Genomic DNA, 22,795 nt, shown 5'->3' with positions numbered 1-22,795 from the left:
AAGTTATTTAAAATTTTGGGGATGAAATTTTTTTAAGGTGGGTAGATTGTAATAACCCGTCCCTAATTTTACAATTTTATTAATTTTAAAAGAGTGAATTGACGAAAATGCCCTTAGTGGTGAGTGGGTTGACTTTCGTTGACAGCCGTATAACGACACATATGATCCTGTCTTTTAGTGTATTTTGGTAATATTCAATGGCACGAACGTGTAGGCGCAAAAGGAATCAAATTTGGAGTTACGATTAAAAACTTATGGAACTACAAACGTGATGGGCGATTGGGTAATTACACGTTTATGGAGATATTTTTTCTATTTTGTTTCTGGTGGCTTTGGGTTGTGTGCCAAGTGGAGCCCACATAACACTTCACCTCTCCCTTTTGTCTCTCCCATATCTCTCATACCCTTGGGCAAGGTTCTAAAAAACGCTAAGCGCTAGTCGGGCGGCGGGCTAACGCCTAACCTCTAGGCGGCTAGGCGGGGTCTAGGCGGGCGCCTAGGCAGCCTAGGCGAATTTAGGTAAATTTCTTATATATTATATGAATTAATTAAATTTACTATATAAAATGTAAATAATTATTGACTAATATGCTATTTCTTATAGAATAACATACATATGTGAATGTTTTATGTACATATATGATATGCTTGCCTAGGAAAAAAAACAAAATATTATCTAAATAATTTATAATTTATATAAGATATATATATATATATCCCAAACTTTTAAAAATATAAAAAGCCCACATAGTGGGTGGTTTTCATTGTTAAAACCATCAAATCGTCCATCACCCATCCACCCAAGGTGGTTTTCACATCACCCGTCCACAAAACCATCAGAGTCCATGGTTTTCAATTTTAAAATCACAAACCATCCATGCTCTTTCACATCACCCAAGCTTTTGAGTCCTCAACTTGCACCACCAACACATATTGAAATGTTAGTCTCTCTCTCGCTCTCTTTTCGCACTTTCTATTCGCACTCCCTTCTCTGCTCTCATATTCACAGACGAGATGCACTTTCTCTTCATCGGCAGTCTCTCTCTCTCTCTCTTGGCACTCTCTCTTCCCTCATCTTCATAGAGATGAGCTACATAAAAATTTTCGGGTCCTTCCTGCTACGTACGAGATCTGATGTTGTAGATCCTTTGCGAAAATTGTAACAAGTTTGGGATTTGCAGCGAGATTCAAACCGCCTAGACTGCCGCCTAACGCCGCCTAGCTCGCCTCAAGTGCATAACAAGCGCCTAGGCGGCCGCCTATATCCTCCCCGCCTAATTGAACATTTTGGTCTAAATTGGGTCGGAGCTCCATTGCCCAGCGCCTAGGCGCCGCTTCGGCCGATTTTTAAAACACTGCCCTTAGGTCACCACTCCCATGCTACCACCTCACTCATTTCTCCATTTACCTTTCTTTCTATTTCTGTCTCAAACTCTTTCTTTCACTCTACACCTCTCTTCCTCACAACCCTCTCTTCCTCTGTAAAACCACCACCGCACAACACATCACTTGCCATTTTTCTTTGGCGAGTCTTCACACCACCAGATCACCACCATCACACATTTTCAAGCCCTGAAATGAGGACATGAATATTGTAGGAACCCAAACTCGAAGACCCTGATCCCTGTTCGAACTTCAACATTTTCCCGACGAAGTCTTCCCCGTTCACGTCCTAGGTAAGCCTCAGGAGTACTCTAAACCTTATACTTTTGTCTTCATGGTTTGATTTTGAGCGTGTTTGTGTGTTTTGGATGTAGAGTATCACAGAAACGGCGATGGGAGACTTCCCTAGATTTTCGACGACTAGACCCGCAAGTTACAGGTGTTTTCCAGCCACGGTAAGTCCTCGTGTTGGTAAATCCTTGTTCTCCTTTTCCTTAGCTTCATTTTGATATAAAGATTGTTGAAAATGTTTGAGATTCGAAGCTAAACAGAGTTGGGGAAGTTTCCCAGCCAAATCCCCAGATTCTGGCAGCTACAACGGCAATTGGAAAAAGAAAAAAAAAATGCCCAAACCCTGATCCGACCCTATCAGTTCCTAATTGGATTTGGAATATTTTGGAACATTCCTTGTGTTGACTTTTATGAAATTTTCTCGAAAACCTTCCTACTAATTTCGACGTCTCGAGTTCGTTTTTGACATCCATTTAGTGAAATTCCAAAGTTTTAATGTAGTTGACCGCCTCGACGGCTCGGTTGACTTTTTAGGGTTGACCATGGATTTTTTACGAAAATTATACGGGACCCTTCTTAGCGTATTTCAGCGCACTGATTTCGAATCCACCGTTCGTTTCTCCAAATTCAAACATATTAATTAAGTTTTAATAATGGGTCTCTATTATGCTTAGGTATGATTAGCATTGGCGATCCATATTTACTCGTTCGAACAGTTACGATTTCGCAAGTATCTATGAGTAGGCCTGGCAATTCCTGACACGACCCGATAACCCGACACGACACAAAATTAACAGGTGTTCGGGTCGACACGATAACGAAACGGGTCGTTATCAGGTAACCCGATAAGCACCTGTTAAGATAACGGGTTGATTCGGGTATACGTGGGTAACACGATACACGATAAGCAGAATATTAATTTAATAATTTTATAACCCTAAAAAAATACTATAATAATTATATATATTAATTTAACAATTTTATACCCCTAAAAACTATAATAATTATATATATATATATATATATATATATTAAATTAACTATAATAATTATACCCCCAAAATATTAACTATAATAGTTATATATATATATATATATATATATTAAATTTTATACCCCAAAAAACTATAATAATTATACATACAAAATAAATAGATTTAAATCTACTTAATAAATATATATATATACACACACACACCATTGAACTTCATGGGATACAAATTATACGAAACTAATTTCAACGATCTAACCGTCAAACTTGTTTGTATATGCTTCGAGATCGCATCAGCAAAAAATTACAAAAAAAAAAAACATTCACAAATCAAGTAACGAGACAAAACTTTCCGATGGTTATAAACGAAAAATCACGATTTAACGGTTATTTTAACTCCGATTTTGATGATTTTTTACAGCTACACTCCTTGACCCTATATGAATACAATGAATGAATTCGATCTTCAATTTAAAATATTTACACTAGTGGATACCACAAAATCTTATGTTATACTTGATGAAAGTATGAATAAACTCTTAAGTGTTAGTGAATCAATTGTTTTGATGGGATACGCATTCTACGAAACTAGTTTCAACGATCCAACCGTCAAACACGTTTCTATATACTTCGAGATCACATACGCCAAAAATTGCAAAAAACAAACATTCAAAGATCAAGTAACGGGACAAAACTTTTCGACAGTTATAAACGAAAAATCACGATTTAACGGTTATTTTAACTCCAATTTTGATAATGTTTTACAGCTACACTCCTTGATCCTATATGAATACAATTAATGAATTCGATCTTCAATTTAAAATATTTACACTAGTGGATACCACAAAATCTTATGTTATACTTAATGAAAATATGAATAAACTCTTAAGTGTTAGTGAATCTATTGTTTTGATGAGATACGCATTTTGCCAAACTAGTTTCAACGATCCAACCGTCAAACTTGTTTGTATATGCTTCGAGATCGCATACGCCAAAAATTGCAAAAAACAAACATTCAGAGATCAAGTAACGGGACAAAACTTTTCGACGGTTATAAACAAAAAATCACGATTTAACGGTTATTTTAACTCCGATTTTGATGATTTTTTACATCTACACTCCTTGACCCTATATGAATACAATGAATGAATTCGATCTTCAATTTAAAATATTTACACTAGTGGATACCACAAAATCTTATGTTATACTTGATGAAAGAATGAATAAACTCGTAAGTGTTAGTAAATCTATTGTTTTGATGGGATACGCATTCTACGAAACTAGTTTCAACGATCCAACCGTCAAACATATTTGTATATACTTCGAGATTTCATATGCCAAAAATTGCAAAAAACAAACATTCAGAGATCAAGTAACGAGAAAAAACTTTTCGACGGTTATAAACGAAAAATCATGATTTAACGGTTATTTTAACTCCGATTTTGATGATTTTTTACAGCTACACTCCTTGACCCTATATGAATACAATGAATGAATTCGATCTTCAATTTAAAATATTTACACTAGTGGATACCACAAAATCTTATGTTATACTTAATGAAAGTAAGAATAAACTTTTAAGTGTTAGTGAATCTATTGTTTTGATGGGATACGCATTCTACGAAACTAGTTTCAACGATCTAACCATCATACTTGTTTGTATATGCTTCGAGATCGCATACGCCAAAAATTACAAAAAACAAACATTTAAAGATTAAGTAACGGGACAAAACTTTTCAACGATTATAAATGAAAAATCACAATTTAACAGTTATTTTAACTTCGATTTTGATGATTTTTTACAACTACACTCCTTGACCCTATATGAATACAATGATTGAATTCGATCTTCAATTTAAAATATTTACACTAGTGGATACCACAAAATCTTATGTTATACTTAATAAAAGTACGAATAAACACACTAGTGGATCACTTGCATTAAGCTTTGAGTTCCATTGGCAAGGTTTAAACTTTTGAAAAAGGCTTCACAACCTTGAAAACAAAAACGCTTTCATTTTGCATATCCTTGCACATTTAATATTTGTAATAGATTAGTAGTGATTTTTTATGAGGCTCTTATTTTCGAGTGTAGATGTAGTACTTAAGCGACAAATGTGTTTTAATGTTTTGAAGTAATATTTATGTGACAATGTGTGATATGTGCAAATTTAAGAAAAAAATTATATTTTTCTTAACGGGTCATAACGGGTCGGGTCACTTGACCCGACGTGTTAAGGACCCGTTAAGATAACAGGTATGACACGACACGACCCGTTAAGATAATAGGTGTTACACAAAAACGACACGAACACGACTGACACGACCCGTTTGCCAGGCCTATCTATGAGTGGGTCTTTTCTTTTATATAGTGTGTGTGTGTGTGTGTGTGTGTGTGTGTGTATTTGTGTAGTTTTCACTTATATATTTAATAATGAATTTTCTACATGATTTTCATAATTAAATTAACGTTTATAAGAAATGTCATAATGTTGAGAATTATGAAATTATTCTGAATCCTGCGAGATGCACAAGTATGCATACTGTTATGGGATGCCTTAATTATATTTGCTATCATGAATAGTGTTATATTGACTAGAATTATCAATTTACCGTTGCATGATCTTACTTACGTTATCTGCTCATCTTGTACTGCACTGGTGTTAATACTCGCCCGGGCTAGTCATTCATGTGTATGTTCACATCGCACCGTACGCTCACTTTGGGTCCATTGTAGGTGCCAGTCCTGTCCAAGATTGCTATAGGCAATTAGGACTTGGATGTAATGTGCATAACGCCAATCTTCACGTGATTGTAATACTATAGCGTAAATCATCATTACACCAAATCTTGTTCATGTCAGAAGATCTTTGCATGAACTCGTGTGTCAGCATACATCGATGAGCATTCGATATGATATGTTTGTTTATGAGAAATTATGTGATTACTGGACATTATGTGTTTATTTACGAAATGTCGTGACATATTTCATTATTGAGATATTGCTGGATACGGTAAGTATTTTTATACTATACGTAATATGTTATATGTGGAAACTATACTTGTTTTACGGCGAGGGGTTATTACGTTTTCAAAAAAGTTTTTACAAAACTTTATTTTTAGACCCACTCACCCTTGTTTTTCGCCCCTCCAGGTTTTAGTAGCAGAGCTTTCATGTTGACAAGGATTCTTACCAAATCTTGGTATACGTGATTACCTGGTATAATTCTTATCCTACCTTTACTATACTTTACTTATGTTCTGACATCACTTGTGAATTGGGTTCAATCCCGCTCACATGCACACTCTTCCATTTAGGCACTTTTAAGTTTAAATTTATTCAATTTCCCACCTCATTACACTTTATTCAATTTTCCACCTTACTACACTTAATGGTTTTATCACCTTCTAGGTGTCGGCCAGCACAGCTCGATTCGAAGTCTAAATGGACATTCCGGATCGGAATGTGTCATGCACAATCATTTATACTTGTATCCGTACCAATTTAAAATGTTATAAATCCGTACAATTGTTTATACTTGTATCCATATAGCAGCATGTGGTAGAACACCCCCAAAAATTATGAGAAACTAAAAGACCCAGAGGGAGAAAATAAAAAAAATAAAAAAGGTTGAAGTGTAAAACCAAAAAAAATGATTTGGATATTCATACCACTCGTAAGAAAAAGAAATAATAACACTTTATATCCCCATGCCATGCAAAACCAGACACGTGTTCATTCTAAACCTATTCTTAACTAACACTAACTAACAAGAAGTGTTTCGTTCTAATAATAACCAGCACTCCACCCTATAAAATTGTATTTCTTCACAATTCCTCGCACTTGCAAAGAACAATTAAGAACGAGTTTTTTTTTTTTCAATATTTATCTCTAAGGAACTCAGAGTTTTATCACTTCAAGTTCACATTCAATCAATCATGGAAATGAAGAAGATCTCGCTTGCCATCATCGTCATTGCTGCCTTGATCAGTGTGGTCTTGGCAGCCGGTAAGGAACATGCACCGAAGGCAGCTGCTGCCCCGAAGGACGCAGCGGCCGCCAGAGCTCCAACTGCCACCAAGGACGCTGCCCCTGGCCCAGCAAGTGGTGCCGCCTCCGCTACCTTGTCAGTCGTTGGATCATTGGCTGGGGCCTCCCTTTTGTCGTTCTTTGGGTTTTATCTTCGGTAATTAATTATTCAGCTCGGGGAATAAGTCATTCTTTTAACGGCAAATTGGAAAGTGAGACCATATTCATGAGATGGTGATGGGATTAATTTTCAAGTGAAGAAAGGAGATCGTGTTGATTTCATGTATTTCAACTCGCTATGCTACGTTCTTTGAAATAATTGTTTTTTTTGGTGAAGACATTCTTCAATTAATTGAATTGCCTCTATTCTTTCCAATTTCTCTCTCCGTCTCTCTCGATTAATGTATGAAGGGAAAAATTAATTAATTTCTTTTTGAATCTTTGTATTGAAGTTGATTCTGGGGTTATGTTAAAGATCCCTGATGGGAGAGATCCACTTAGAGGGTTTTTTTTCATTACTAGCCCTACTTTAGATGAGGAACATTCAAAATATCAGTAAACATTCAATTAACGGCTTAAACAGCAAAAACTCTACAAATGCAACACTAACAAAGGACATTCAAATGTCGTTTGAAAGTTCTCTTAATTATGTAGCTCAAGTCATTTTTCAAGATGTGCAACAATGGTTTAAAGAACCGCCGAATGTAATTTCATATTTATTTTCTTGAGAGCAGCGAAACTAATTTTGATACGTACATGGTTTAAATTAAGGATAGTAACACTAATTTCGAATAAGATGTAATTTCAGATTTACTCAAATATGTCATAATAAGTGAACAAAGTTTTTTTTTTATTTTGTTTGATACAATGATATTCAATTCTAATGAGAGGTGACATTCTACTCTCAAGGGATAGAGAATTGGCTAAGCCACATAATAGATCATTCATAGCTAGACCTCAAACTCAACACAGATATTATACGTCATCGATTCAAACTTAAGACCATCTCTCTTACAAGTGGAGTAAAACCACTAGAACTATAGAACTAGTTAGTTAATAAGTGAACAAAGAATAGCAAAATTAAAAGAATAGTAAAACCACTAGTTCATTCATATTTACTTTCTTGAGAGTAGCTAAATTAATTTTGACACGTACATGGTTTAAATTAAGGATAGTAACACTAATTTCGAATAAGATGCAATTTCATATTTACTCAAATATGTCATAATCCACCATATATGATTGGTTTTCATAATAAGTGAACAAAGTTTTTTTATTTTGTTTGACATAATGATATTCAATTCTAATGGGAGGCGATATTCTACTCTCAGGGGATAGGGAATTGGTTAAGCCACATAATAGATCATTCATAGCTAGACATCAAACTCAACACAAATATTATATGATATCGTCATCCATGTGATTTAAACTTAAGACCCTCTCACTTACAAGTGGAATAAAACCACTAGAACTATAGTACTAGTTAGTTAATAAGTGAACAAAGAATAATACAAAAATAATAATTAAGCTCGTTGATGTGGACTTAGCCTCGCAGTGAACTAGCAATAATGTGGTTCAAATTCGTCTTTGGCGAGAATTGAACCTAAAACCTCTCACTTACGTACGAGTGAAGAGGAATATCACTAGACCGTAGTACTAAGTGACAATTATTTTTATTCGGTTTTAAATATTGACTAGCATTGTAACGGGAGCTTCGTATTTGCTATAAAATGAATGTACTCTCCCTACGTATTTGCTAAAGTGTATATCTTTGACCAAAAGTTCACCAATTTGGTCATTCCCGATCCACCAAGCAAATTAAAATGGTTGTTTTTATTGTTTGTTCCAATTTTCTTATGTGTTTTAGTCCAATGGCCCCAAAGTTAGAAGTTGAACAGAACAACAAATCAAACTAGAAATGTGCATTTGTTTGTGGCCACGGGTACGCAAAAACATCGCTCAGTGATTTCCTTCCTTATACCATGCAAAAAACACGTTCAACCACCAAAAATTGTTTCATTCTAATTACATAACTCAAATTCTCCCTATAAATTGAAACAACTTTCCTCTGTTTTCCTCAGCACTGCAGTAATCAAAGAAGTAATAAAGAAATTTCCTTCATATCCTATCTCTAAGGCAGCTGTGTTTTTTATCAACATATCCTCAATTTCACAATATTCATCATGGAAATGAAGAAGATCTCCCTCGCCATCATCGTCCTTGCTGCCTTATTGAGCGTCGTCTTGGCTGCTGACCCAGTTCCCGCTACTCCCAAGGACCCAGCTGCCGCTGCTACTAAGGACCCAGCTGCCGCTGGTCCTAAGGAACCAGCTGCAGCTACTCCTAAGGCCTCAGCTACTGCCCCCGTAGGCTCAGCTGCTACCACCACAAGCACAGCATCCTCCCCTGACTCAGCTCATGCTCCTGCTCCTGCTCCATCAGGCGCCGCCAGCACCATGCCCATTGTCGGCTCTCTGGCCGGTGCCTTCCTCGTGACCTTCTTTGGCTATTACCTGCAGTAAGCTCAGAGAAGAAAAAAAATATTCTCAATGAGACTATAAAAAGCGGAATATTTACTTGGAAATCCCAATGGGATTAAGGATGTTTTTGTACGTATGTGATTAAGATTGTTGAATGTTAATAATCCATTTATATATATATATGTAATATTTACTTACCTGCATTCCCTTGCCTGGATCCTTCAAACCTTTCTTCTCACCTCATTAAGGTTAAAACCTGAAGAGAAACTGTACAAGTGAAAAAAACATGCAGTACATTTAGACAACAGTAAAAGTTAATCGCATCGATTTTTCCAGTAGAGCCGATGTTGAGTAACAATCTGCAAATATGTTATTTCCCACTCTAAATCTTCAGCAAATAACACTCTGGTTGACAAACAAATTTATGTCAATACGATGAAACAAATACTCTTTTTTCTTTTTCTTATTTTCCGGAACAGTTTTGCATAAATTACAAGCAAATTGACCGTTAAAACTTAGGATTCTCCATTAGATTTCTGTGCAGACATGAGACTCTTTGTCAACCAGATAGCTGTTTCTCTAGAAGAGACGGCGTCTTCTCCAAATGGTCTTAGCACGCCGGCAAGCTCATCAAGTTTGTCCTGCTTTAGTAGCCGTGCGCATAGCTCAAGCAGAGACTCAAGGGCATCAGCTCTTTGCTGACTTGGATTTTCCCAGTCACTCTTGGAATCATCACTGCCTACTGCCGCTACATCACCTGCTGCTTGATTAATCACACGAGCCTCACCTTTTTCTATCTGCGCAGAGCAATTGTTATTGTCTGCCTTTCCCACCACTTCATGTTTTGCTTTCTGTATGGAGCTTTCATTGTTATTTTCAGATAACAAGTATTCCGCATTACCAACTTCAGTATACACATTGGACCTTTCCTTCTCTAAACAACAACTGGGTTCCACTTCAGTATCATCAATCCACCCAACTTTTTCAGTACCGCTTACACTGGGCACCGCCAATACCCTGCAATTTTCTTCATTAGCCCCCTCTCCTTCTGCTTTAGCTCCTTCAAGAACTTGTTGATTTTCATATGCCTTTCTGTCCTCACTGTTCAGAGTCTTGAAATCAACCTCTTTCAAGTGTTTGAAATTTGAGGCAGTTGGTTCTTCTAGTTCTTCATGCTGAGAATTTGATGCGCTCTCTGATGTAACCTCAATGTCAGATTCAGTATTTTCCTTTTGTGCTATACTGATAGTGTCAGCTTGCTTATCGCAAACAGATGCTTCTGAATCAGTCGGCCCATCTTTTGAACCATCAGTGGCATTGGATACTTCCAAAGAACAGCTAGTAGGATCAACTCTCTTGGTTTCAAGCTCTTCTGCACTAGCTGTGAATACAGGGTTATCAATGTTTGTTACATATCTATGCGTCAGATCAGCATTGCTCCCAAATGGTTGGACCTTTTCCACGTGGTTCATTTTTCCAGCCTCTCTATCTCTGTTGTCTTTGCCACTGCTGCGCTTGCTAGGTGGTGATTTTCTTGGAGTTTTTTCTTTTAAGTTGGTTTGTGGACATACAGGAAGAAAAACAGATGATGCATTGCGGCATTGAAGGACGTATGGTTGTAAGTGTGGATGCCTTAATAACTCTGCAGCCTAAAGTAATAGATCATGTGGGTATTAGAGCCAAAAATAAATTTCTTCAAATATCATGCAAGTGGGAGTAGACTCACTGTTGGTCTGTGTTCTGGACTTTTCCTGAGCATGCTCTTGATGATTTGTTTCCTACGATCCAAGGCCAATACCATATAAGTCGATACATATCATATTAATTAGAAATATGCAATTGAAATATGCATTTCAAATAGCACCATGGTTTCGATGGTTTTAAAGATAATTACTTACAGTGTGGAAGAATACACAATTGGAAGAGGAGAAATGGTGGATCTGTTAATTTTGTTGATAAGCCCAGCCATGTCCTGTATAATCAAGTCATTCAGAATGGCAGCCCATAAAATCAATGAGGCATCAGCAGCTCAAGCTTATACTTACAGGCGCTCTAAATGCAGGTTGATGTGCGGCAATCTCAAACATACAGCAACCTGAAAAGCAATAGAAACTACAGTTATAACGGTTCAAAATCATGGTCATGAGCCAGGAAAGTATAACTATAAGAGACTAGAGTTCTTACCAAGCGACCATATGTCAGATTTATAGCCATAAGGTATATCTGCAAGGAGCTCAGGACACATGTAGTTTGGAGTTCCGACAACCTATGTTGAAAATACAGGGATTGAAAATGAACTGGCATATAAATAAGTAAATTTAGTGATATAGTTGCAAGTACCAGAGGCCAAAAATACTGAGGAATATCCTCTCCAAGATTGGGTAGCCTTATTGGATAACCCAGCGCTTGGTGGGGAAGGAGAGGCTTGTAAACTACTCTATGGAAATTTTCATGAAAAGAAATACTTGGAACTTCCAGCTTGTTTACAGCCACAGGGTTCTCAGAGACAGACTAGAATTGTGTAGGTAGAGGCATAAAGACAATAAAATAATATAAATGCGAGTCCATACCGAAGAAGTAAGATCTTCTGTGTTGAGTAGTTTTGCAAGCCCAAAGTCACCTATAAGGTCCATGCAACATATACATTTCTTTAAAAACATCAAATATGGAAACCAAACTGAATGCAGAGAAACAGTGCTTCTCTTCCCAATCAATATGTCTACATACCAAGTCGGATGTCATTGTCCTTTGTAAGGAATACATTTGAGCACTGCAATCATTGGATTTTATGTTATTAACCATCATAGCTATTATACTATTATTTTTCACTGCAACTATGGGTACACTATATTATATTAGTATATTACCTTAAGATCCCTATGAAGTACACGATTGGAGTGCAAGTAGTCCACAGCTAGCAACAACTGAGTCAGCCATTTGCAGAGCTTCTGCAGGGCAAAACAGAATAACAACACAGAGCAGTTGCTTGCTACCGTTTATACAGGTACATATACAGGACGTGAAGTTTTATCAAATCTAATTGATTACCTCCTCTGGAAAAAATTGTCCTCTGGCCTTCTTTACCATATCAGCCCTGTTAACAAGAAGTTTATCATTCAGTAATCACTGGAAGCATTGCAATTGATTTTCTACTTAGTAATTTAAAAAGGTTTTGACAAAAGTAGGATAAAAGAAATACTCTCCTAAGGTCCTTAAATGAGTTCTTAATTAACATCCACTAGATTTAGGGGTGGTTTGGGAGTGAGGTGCTTAAAAAAAAAGCACCCATGAAAAAAAGCTGTGAGGGTTTTAGGTGTTTGGTAAACTGAAAAAAAAAGGCTTATTTTGGAAGCTGCTGTGAGAATAAGCTGAAATCAAAGGAAAACGTTGAAGCTGCTATTTGCAGCTTTGGAAAACTGGCTTTTTTTCAAAGCACACGGAGCTACAGTGCTCCTTTAATGAAAAGACCCACTATCAGACTGCTTTTTTTTCCAAAAGCACTTTTACAAAAAAGTTTACCAAACACTCTGCTGATTTATTTCACAGCCTCTTATTCTCACAGCACAACCGCTTATTCTCACAACAGCTTTTTTTCAAAGCACAGCAATACCAAACCAGCCCTTAGATAAAGGTGGGTGAGGTGAATCCCGGCTGTCCATATCTGATCTAAGGACTCCAAAACAATACTTCACGTATCGCCCCTATTTATGGACCTTAGAAGAACAGGACTGATCAATACATATACATAGATCAATATGTTGACTAAGTAACTACGATATTAGGTTTCCTCCTATATTTTGTCCAAAAATCATGTGCGTTGTTCAAGCTTATACTTAGAAGAAACTTGAGGAACAAAATTAAGTATTTAAACTCGTTATAGAAGCAAAAAGATGTTAACATATAACTCTTTTAATTCCTAATTTTTGGAAAAAAGAAAACTGCATTATGTCATACCAGCCAAAACATAATTAGAATATCGTTGATGTAAATTGTTGCTACTTACATGTCACCTCCTTCACAATAGCCCGTTACAATACATATGCAGTCTCCCTGCAGAAAATATAAACTTTTAAGCATGCGCGTGTGAAGTCAAGTTTTGCTACAAGTGCTAAAGACTTATCCGAACATATACTCTTGAGTCCTATTCAAATATATGAAACTTAAGAATCATGGATTCACCTTGTCCACCCAAGCATCTTTATAATCCACAATATATGGATGATTCAACTTTGCAATTAAATTCATCTGCAGCAGAATAATAGAGATTGCGATTAATTGAGTAGGAAACACATCTTTCAGAGAAAATTAATATGAAATCACAAGAAAAAATATCAGAACAAAACTAATATGGTTCACAGGTGACAAAATATGAGGTAGACATTGAGAATAAAACAAGTGTTATCGACAATCTAAGATGATATTTAGAATCATAGTAACTGGGGATTACAAAACTAGAAGGCTACAATCAAGGATCTATTATAATTATGTGTCCATAATATAATCAAGAATGCATTTTGAATGTCTGTGCGAACGCATGCTCGTGTATTCTACTTTCATATGAATATTGTTTCACGCCTGCATCTCCCAGTAGATTGTCACAAAATAGATCTGGGTATTTCTGACAGGATGAAGTGCAGCCAACACATGTAAGTTTCATAACACTGAGATAACTGGAATGACAGTGCTGATATGGACAAACAAATAAGAAAGTTGGCGCTTGTATGTCCTATGTTGACTGCCAAGAAAACAGGAGAGATGATATTTGATGCTACATTTGGTTCCTAAAAGGAAAAATGGTATGGAAAAAAGAAAAGCCTCATCCTTTAACTGGAAATATAGCAAGTCAACAAATTGGAACAACTTTTAAAGAACAAATAAAGGAAAAACATTTGTAGCTGGCACTCGGTTCTAAATTTATCAATATCTAAAAAGTTTTCAAGAAGCAACCTCTTGGTGAGCTGTGCGTTTGAACTTCTCCGCTTGCTTAGTCAAACGAATCTTTTTCAATACATACCTATTAAAAGGAAAATTCAATAATTAAACAAAGTTGGAGAAAGATTGGTGTAAGCAAATTTGAGTTAGACAAAAGTTGTACAATCAAAATATAAAGTATTGGAATCTCAAATATCCCTTCTTCCGAAAATTCATACCCCGGAGATGTGACTTTTGGTAAACGTGTAGGGTTTTCTTACTGAATTCTGTCTTCAATTACAACCCCTATTATCCAGCTATTCAATTTTCTTGCTAAATTATGTCTCTAATTACACAATTATCTTACAGATTACAAGAATTACATTACTAATTACAACTTTCATTTCAAAAGGTAAAGGTTGGTAGAAAATACTCTTACTTCTTTTTCTGAGTCTTATGAAGAACAAGAAAGGCGGCTCCAAAAGCCCCTCTCCCAATCTGCTCTATTACTTCATAATCTTCCATCTTTGACTTCGTTTCGGCATCGTCAATCTCCATAGCCACCTAATTAACACCTTCAAAAAAACCCAGAAACCCAATTTAAATCAATTGCAGGAACACAATTACATACAATAAAAACAGAAATTACTGCTCCTATTGCAAAACTTGACCCAAAATCTAAAAACCCAGTAGAGAAAAATGGAAAAAAATACCAAATTCAATGCAATTTTGTTCAAAGTCAGAGTCTTTGAGTCTTGGGGGTACTGAATTCCCCAAAAAAACCAGAGAGAGATATATAAAAGAATAAAAAGCTACAACATTCAGCAATAATAATAAGCAAAAAAAAACTCAAAGTAAAAGCAACAAGAGAACTGAAATGATGAAAGGGAGAGAGGGGAGTGTGATGACTTACCAAAAAAAGTAGAGAGAGAGAGAGAGAGAGAGAGAGAGAGAGAGAGAGAGAGGAGAGAGAGAAATGGTGGAGGGGCAGTCACAACTCAAGTAAAGCAGCAAATTACTACTTAATTAGAAGTTGATTATCTACCAAATAGAAAGTTGGGGAAGAGAAAGAGAGAGGTTTGGGAAGGCAAAAGGTAAAGTGACAGGTACTGTGAAATGAAGACTAGAGAGAAAAAGCAAAGGCTTTCTTTGCTTGCATTTTCAGACTCATTCTCTCGCCCTCTCACCAGAGAATGTTTTCCAGCGCGTAGTTATGATGTCACTTTCCTTCCAACTCTATATCTATTTGTTTTTTGGACCATTTTTTAATAGACTGTCATTATATAAAACTTGAAATTATATTTACAGTGGAACATATTAACCATATTTTTCAATTATGTTATAATACTGTAGATGCTTGTATTCTGGATAGACATAAAAATTTCTTCCACTCCTAAAGGAACTTCATGGTTCCACCCTTTACATTTAACGATTTTTATCAATACGACATCAATTAGAGCCCGTTTATCTCCTAAATCCTCATTTCAAGAACATCTTTATACTAAGTCACTCAAATTCAAAATCGTTAGTCATTGATATATAAAGTAAATGGACGGTTCACTGTGACGATTTTAATTATTAACAAAATCGTATATTTATTTGATACATATGAATGACTAAGAATTACCGATTTATTTGTATTTTTGCCTAAATAGTATTGAAATGATGATTTAGAAAAAGAATGATTTGGATTATGAGATGTGTGTAAGAAAAATCGTTAAATGAAAAGATATGGAACGACAAGGGTTGGGATGCAAGTATTATTATTAATTTTTAATTAAATAAGATTGTATAAGCAGAGGATTGGTCTGAAGCACAAAATTGTCGATTTAATATTGACTCTCTATTCATGAATGTCGAGCATAGTACCTTTGATTTGCAAATGTAGTTGGCTCATTTTTTTAGAATTTTATTTGGGATTTTCTATGGGTGCACAGTTTGTGCTGGCCCTCTTAGTCCTTGTGATTCCATTTAAAATCATTCTCTTAGCTAATTATCCTTTTTTAAAGGTGCTAATTATTCTTTTAATAGCTCATGAGTTGTCTCCGTGATACTTTTTAGAACTTCAAGAAATTTGGAAAATAGAAATATTGTGAGTAAGTTACCCAGATGTTGAAGTTGACCTTGGGCTTGTTCATTGTCTATGGTTGCAAGTGGCAACAAAAGTACTATGCTGCCTAGCAGTTGGTGATGGATGGAGCAAGTTCTTGATTGGCAAAGTCGTACCAAAACAACACCAACAACAACGACACCAACAAAAAATATTCATTTCTTAGAGCATTTCCACCCATTTGGCGGATGAAAAATGTTAAGGAAACTCTTTTAAAGTGGAACATTTTATAGACTCTGTTATCTCACACTTTAACGTCAATTCTCGTGTCAACATTATAAAATATTGTACCAAAAACATAAGGTTACATAGAGTCCATGGAGAATCCTACTGAAAAGGTCTAATTAACATTTCTCTTGGTGAATCTAAGTTTTGGAGTAAAGTTGTGGCATTTACTATTCATTTACATTGTAACTCTCATAACAATTACAATTCACTAATCATTCAGTGATTGAAATTAATTTGGAAAAGACTGTTATGATTAAGCTACTTTTCACCCCTTGTGAATGGTAACTATCATGGATTTGGACTCAAAGATAGAATCGACAAGGCTGATGCTAATGCTACATCAGCCATGACTTGCCAAAATGGGTGAAGATGAAGGTTGGATTGGATTTGGGATCTAGCCATGACATAAAAACATGGGTGGAAATGCTCTTAGAGCATCTTCTAGTAGTGCTTCTTTGCTAAAGATTGCAAGAGAGGTTGGTTCAGAATATTACTCATGATGCTGTTATGGTGGTTCTACATACAAATTGTTATCTTTTTGTTGGTTAGATGTGAGTCTTCGTGATGGTTGAGGAATTCTATTATATTCATGATGAGTTTGTAAGTGTGAATTTGTATGGTGTTTCTTTTGGCTTGTATGGCCTCTTGATTATGTTTGGCATGCATGTTTTATATTTGTCCTTGATGGTTTCTTAATAAATTCATACTACCTTAAAAAAATATTTGATTTCTTGAGCAGCAACATCAAAAGAGCCTTCCATCATTGATTTGTTAAATGCTTCCAGATAATTTTTTAAACGTCCTATGAACTTATACGCAATTTTTTAATAAAAAACTAGTATTAAATTTTTTTTTTATATATTTAAAATTGAGGGAGAGAAGAAGAGAGTGAGAGAGAACGTGGGAGTGGGGAGAGAGGTTTATTTTTTATCTTTTTTATTTTTTATTTTTCAAAAATTGAGATGTTAAAATTACATGTAGATGATGTTTAAACCAAAAATATCAAAAAATTGTTTTGTAAAATTACGTTACTACCCTTAACTTTTTCGTTGTGATAGAAGACTAAATAGTCTTTTCATTCACTTTTGATTGACAAATAGAGTTTTATTAATATGTAGTTTAGATTAATGAAAAACTCCTTGCCAAAAAAAAATTATTATTCAAAAACTCCTACGCAACTTCTGTCACAGCCCGTCCCGAAGATATATATTATTTTATTCTTGAGGACGTGAAAGGACGGTTTTACCTATGGACGTTAAAATATGTTGTATGGTTTAAGTTTAAGTTTTAGACCTATCCATTATTTTCCTAAGTTTTTGGAACACTTAGGACTTAAAGTGTTTGTTTTGTTTGGTTGGAAACCAAACTGGGACCATACTCACACCCACACATCACTCCCGTGCCCTCTCTTCTCCCTCTCCCTCTCAATTTTCAGCTATTTTCCGTACAACCGTACAGACGACACCCAAAGCCTTTCAAACTTCACGGATCGACGTCAAAGAGGTAAGATTCTTGTTCCTTGCAAGTTTCTAAGTTCATTGGTACCATTTTTTAGAATGGAAAGCTTCGAAAACCCGAGTAACCCTAACCCCGACTTTGTGCATTGTTCATGCACACGTAATTTTGAAGGTTTTAAGGAATTTGGAGCTTATAGGTAGCTTAAGGAGGTCATCACGAGGCTAGGTGTAGTTCGTTGGAAGAGTTTGGACGTCAGAATAGTGAGAACGACGAGTTGCAGGTTTAGCCGGAATATCGAGGAGTTTTCCGACGAATCTCGTGGGATTTAGGTCCTAAAACTGGTATGGGTTTGTTCTAAGTGTTCTAAGCTTCATTTTGACATAAAATTCATGAAATTTGGTTGAATATCGAGTGAGATATCAAGGTTTTAAAATTACCCAGTTTCTGGCGTCGGCGATGGTCGCCGGAGGTTCAAGGTTAAGGATGACGGAATATTCCATCAACTTTGACGGAATATTCTAACGGCGTTAGTTAACTTTAATGGATTCCGTTACTATTTAACGGAATATTCCTAACGGCGTCACTGTTGTCGTGGGTGTGCCAGGCACGTGCCAGCGAATGGGTGGCGCGTCTAGCCGTGCCTTGGCCGGCACGTGGGTGGTCGAAAAAAATTTCTAAAAATATGGGGATGTACGTGAGGTTGTGTAGATCACATTTTTATATTCAAACACCCCATTTGAGCATTGTATGAGAAGTTATTAGCTAGTTTTGTCTATGTGCTTTAAATAACGTTTTTATAGTTAATTCGCATATAGGTGAGACTTATCCCGAGGACGAGCGCGTTCAAGGGCGACTCGGGGGTTACGACCCTTCGACATACCAGTGAGTAGGCTTTTGGTTTTCAGTATATACTTATATACTTGATATTTTCCCAGAAAATGTGTTTAAATGAAAGTATGCGTTGAATGCCATGCATATGAATTTATGTTTCGTATATGAATTGGTATATGATGCATTATATAAAATTGTGGTGCTGTGGACGCTCAGGTAAGCTCAGGTGAGTTATGGTTGGTTATGTGAATTATCGATGATGTGATATGTGATTGAATAACGTTGAGCTCATAAAACTGCACCTAGGGTGATTGTGATTTAGCCAGAGATATGGCACAGGCCTATTTATAATGTCACCTCCCGTACCATATGCTCATATTGGATCCAATTTAGGTGCACAGTCTTGTCGTACAGACCTTTACTATGGTTCTGACTTATAGGTGACTAGCGATTTATCGCCCAGCTGTTATGTGAGAATAGTATTGAGCATAATTATATTACACCCAGTATTGTCGTACAAACCTTTTCATTTGGTTCCGACTCTTGTAGTGACTCCGGCTAGATTGACTTTTGAGCTATGAATTCAGCCGTACAGACTACCACAGGGATTCCGGCTAACATGTTATATTTCTATGAAGTTATTCTCACCTGAATTACTTACTCTGTTATATTTTGGCATGGCATACATATGAATATGATTATGTGAAGCATGGTTTAAATTGATATATTTACATATATATTTATGTATATGCTTATATTCTAATTTTGGGAAAAATTATACATGTTTTACAGTGAAGGGTTAGAAATGTTGATAAATGAAATTGTGACATCCCACATCGCCTAGGGGAGTGATCCTTAAATGTATATTCTCATCCCTACTTAGCACGAGGCCTTTTGGGAGCTCACTGGCTTCGGTTTCCATCGGAACTCCGAAGTTAAGCGAGTAGCGCGCGAGAGCACTCCCATGATGGGTGACCCACTGGAAGTTCTCGTGTGAGTTCCTAGAAACAAAACCGTGAGGGCGTGGTCGGGGCCCAAAGCGGACAATATCGTGCTACGGTGGTGGAGCGTGCCTAGGAAGTGGTCCGCCCCGGGTCAGGATGTGACAATTGGTATCAGAGCATAACCCTGGCCGCGTGTGTGCCGACGAGGACATCGGGCCCCTAAGGGGGGTGGATTATGACATCCCACATCACCTAGGGGAGTGATCCTTAAATGTATATTCTCATCCCTACTTAGCACGAGACATTTTGGGAGCTCACTGGCTTCGGTTTCCATTGGAACTCCGAAGTTAAGCGAGTAGCGCGCGAGAGCACTCCCATGATGGGTGACCCACTGGAAGTTCTCGTGTGAGTTCCTAGAAACAAAACCGTGAGGGTGTGGTCGGGGCCCAAAGCGGACAATATCGTGCTACGGTGGTGGAGCGTGCCTAGGAAGTGGTCCGCCCCGGGTCAGGATGTGACAATTGGTATCAGAGCATAACCCTGGCCGCGTGTGTGCCGACGAGGACATCGGGCCCCTAAGGGGGGTGGATTATGACATCCCACATCACCTAGGGGAGTGATCCTTAAATGTATATTCTCATCCCTACTTAGCACGAGACATTTTGGGAGCTCACTGGCTTCGGTTTCCATTGGAACTCCGAAGTTAAGCGAGTAGCGCGCGAGAGCACTCCCATGATGGGTGACCCACTGGGAAGTTCTCGTGTGAGTTCCCAGAAACAAAATGGTGAGGGCGTGGTCGGGGCCCAAAACGGATAATATCGTGCTACGGTGGTGGAACGTGCCTGGGAAGTGGTCCGCCCCGAGTCGGGATGTGACAGAAATGATTTTGTAAAACATTTGTTTTTGCCCACTCACGTTTTATGTTTTACACCCCTCCAGGTTTTAGGTAAGCTTGTTGTTGGTGGCCTTGAGGACTGCGATGGTTCTGAGATATCAAAATAATTGTAGGGCATCTTATGGTACTGTATAACTAGTACTTGTCCTACTGGACTGCACCTAGACTTGCTATGCTCTGATTAGGAGTATTTGCTTTTGTATCTTACTCCTAACACTTCTTGTTTATTAGTGCACTCTAGTAGTTTTGGTTTTTAATTATTCATATATTCCTTATCTTTATTGCTTCCGCACTGTACACATGGCTACGTCACCCTCACGTGACGGCCAACATGCCTTGATCTCGGTCGGAGTGTGTCAACTTCTTTATCGGGCACATTTTTATTACTAAGGACACTTTTTTTTATTAAAAATATTTTCTTTTAATTCGTATTCCTCATGAAGTGTGACTCGTTTTTTTTTTTTTTTTGTCTTTATCGAATAAAACATGTCCTTAATAATAAGTAATGTTGTCTTAGTGTTTTTCGAAGAAACAAAGTTTTGTGGGAAACTTTTTATTAGTTCTCCCATTATATAATTTGTCATATGACCTAAGATTTTAAATGGTTTGTCATGTTAATAAACTGAAACCATAAATTTGTCATCTCACTCTAATTCCATTAAGTTTTCTATCCAAAAATTTGGACATTTCAACATTTCAACATTTCAACTCTTGTTTTTTTTTTTAAACATAGTTGACCATGTTGAATTCTCAAGTATTGCAATCAGCTAAACTCCATGTTTGTGAGTCTAATGTATTTTTTTAGTAATTCACCACAAGGTTTTGAAACAAACGTGACATTTTTTTTTACTAGCCAAAATCCCTAGGTTCGTACCAAAGAAAATTTGAGAACTTACAAGGCAAAGGTTAAAAGTCTAAAATTGTTGCAGTCATATTTGGAATAGGGTTGTGATTGTGTAAATCCTAGTGTATCTAGGGATATCTTTTATATTCCTTTTAGTAGTCTAATTTCTATTAGAGTTCTAATCCTAAAAGGGTAAGAATTTTATTTATCCTACTACTATAAATAAAGGCACAATGGGGTGATACAACACACACCTCACAATTAAATCTCTCTCTTCTCTCTCTCACTACCGCCCGCCTCCCCCTCTTTATTCCCTTAAAATAGCTCAGTTAAATAAGTCTACAACATATTATCAGCACGCTCCTGCCAGAAGCTAAGGAACTGAAGGATCGTAGGAGGAGGCTCTCTTCTACCAAATTCAAAGACTTCTATTTGTTTTCTGCCAATCAGATACGCTTAAAATAAAGGAAGATATTTGAAATGTCCACAAGGCATGAAAACATTCCACATGATGCATGAACCCCTTTCTGTTTATATTTTCCTTTCGATATATATTGTATATGTTTCATATATCTGTCAATATATATATATATATATATTTCATGCATTACGCAATTATATTGTTGTGTGGAATTTGTGAGTCAAAGCATATAAATAAATTAGAAGCAATTTGAGTTTTTCAAACCCTAGAAAATTCAAAAAAACAAAAAACAAAAAACAAAAAAAAAAACAAAACTGGGATTTTTTTTTTTTTGCGGCACCGCCGCACCACTATGACACCATGACGGACCCCCACGCAGGCCTGAAGCCCAACCGTGTAGGGAAACGGTGTCGTATTGACAACCCGAGCCCATAACCCACAAGCCTTTGACTTGTTGGGCTTGCTACCGCCCCGACCCACATATACCGCAACCAACCCTGCAGGCTAAGCTTGTCCCCTGCCCAAAAACCCAGCCCCAGCTTTAGTTGGGCCTCTTGTATGCTTATCCACAAGCCAGCTTCGATTAGGCTTGCTCCCGTGCACCATTTGGCCCAAAAACACCAGCAGTTTGCTGCTGGGCTACCCAATCCCTCGACCCGTGCCCTATAGCCATATGTGGGCTGCTTAGCAGCTAAATTCGAGGCCCAAAATCGTCTAGGGTTTTGCCCTACTCACGGTACCCAAGCCCAAATGCTATTGGGCTATGATTTTTCGAATCCAATGTTAATTTTTTGCATTTTAAATAATTTTAACCCAAATGTTATTTGTAACATCCCACATCGACCAACGGAGAGGAAGTGATGTGTCATATATGTACATGCCCACCTCCATATAACACGAGGCCTTTTGGGAACTCACTGGTTTCGGATTCCATCGGAACTTCGAAGTTAAGCGAGTTCGCTCGAGAGCGATCTCAAG

At 37.0% G+C, this 22,795-nt stretch overlaps 2 protein-coding genes and 1 long non-coding RNA gene across 4 annotated transcripts; 2 read left to right on the top strand and 1 right to left on the bottom strand.

The window, feature by feature from the left end:
- Positions 1-788: 788 nt before the first annotated feature.
- Positions 789-7,135, top strand: LOC126593355 (uncharacterized). Its single transcript, XR_007612922.1, has 3 exons — positions 789-1,676; positions 1,758-1,838; positions 5,820-7,135. It is a non-coding gene; the product is annotated as an uncharacterized LOC126593355 (long non-coding RNA).
- A 1,573-nt stretch (positions 7,136-8,708) lies between these two features.
- Positions 8,709-9,351, top strand: LOC126593354 (uncharacterized). The gene has a single exon (XM_050259396.1). The coding sequence runs from the start codon at positions 8,879-8,881 to the stop codon at positions 9,215-9,217; it is 339 nt and encodes a 112-aa protein (XP_050115353.1). The 5' UTR covers positions 8,709-8,878; the 3' UTR covers positions 9,218-9,351.
- Positions 9,352-9,522: 171 nt separating this feature from the next.
- Positions 9,523-15,302, bottom strand: LOC126593353 (serine/threonine-protein kinase Nek6-like). Of its 2 annotated transcripts, none has more exons than XM_050259394.1 (14): positions 15,000-15,302; positions 14,526-14,661; positions 14,123-14,189; positions 13,355-13,420; positions 13,179-13,225; positions 12,224-12,269; positions 12,043-12,123; positions 11,903-11,945; positions 11,746-11,795; positions 11,360-11,441; positions 11,221-11,270; positions 11,074-11,147; positions 10,902-10,953; positions 9,523-10,824 (listed from the first exon to the last, which is right to left on the bottom strand). In XM_050259394.1, the coding sequence occupies exons 2-14, from the start codon at positions 14,642-14,644 to the stop codon at positions 9,691-9,693; spliced, it is 1,911 nt and encodes a 636-aa protein (XP_050115351.1). In that variant the 5' UTR covers positions 14,645-14,661; positions 15,000-15,302; the 3' UTR covers positions 9,523-9,690. The 2 variants fall into 2 exon arrangements, with proteins under 2 accessions (XP_050115351.1, XP_050115352.1); XM_050259395.1 differs by lacking the exon at positions 15,000-15,302 and adding an exon at positions 14,800-14,962.
- Positions 15,303-22,795: the final 7,493 nt, after the last annotated feature.

This window comes from Malus sylvestris, chromosome 12 (genome assembly GCF_916048215.2).
Source record: "Malus sylvestris chromosome 12, drMalSylv7.2, whole genome shotgun sequence".
Classification (NCBI taxonomy): domain Eukaryota; kingdom Viridiplantae; phylum Streptophyta; class Magnoliopsida; order Rosales; family Rosaceae; genus Malus; species Malus sylvestris.
The sequence above is the reverse complement of the archived record's forward strand: the minus strand, read 5'-3'. Positions and strand labels throughout refer to the sequence as shown.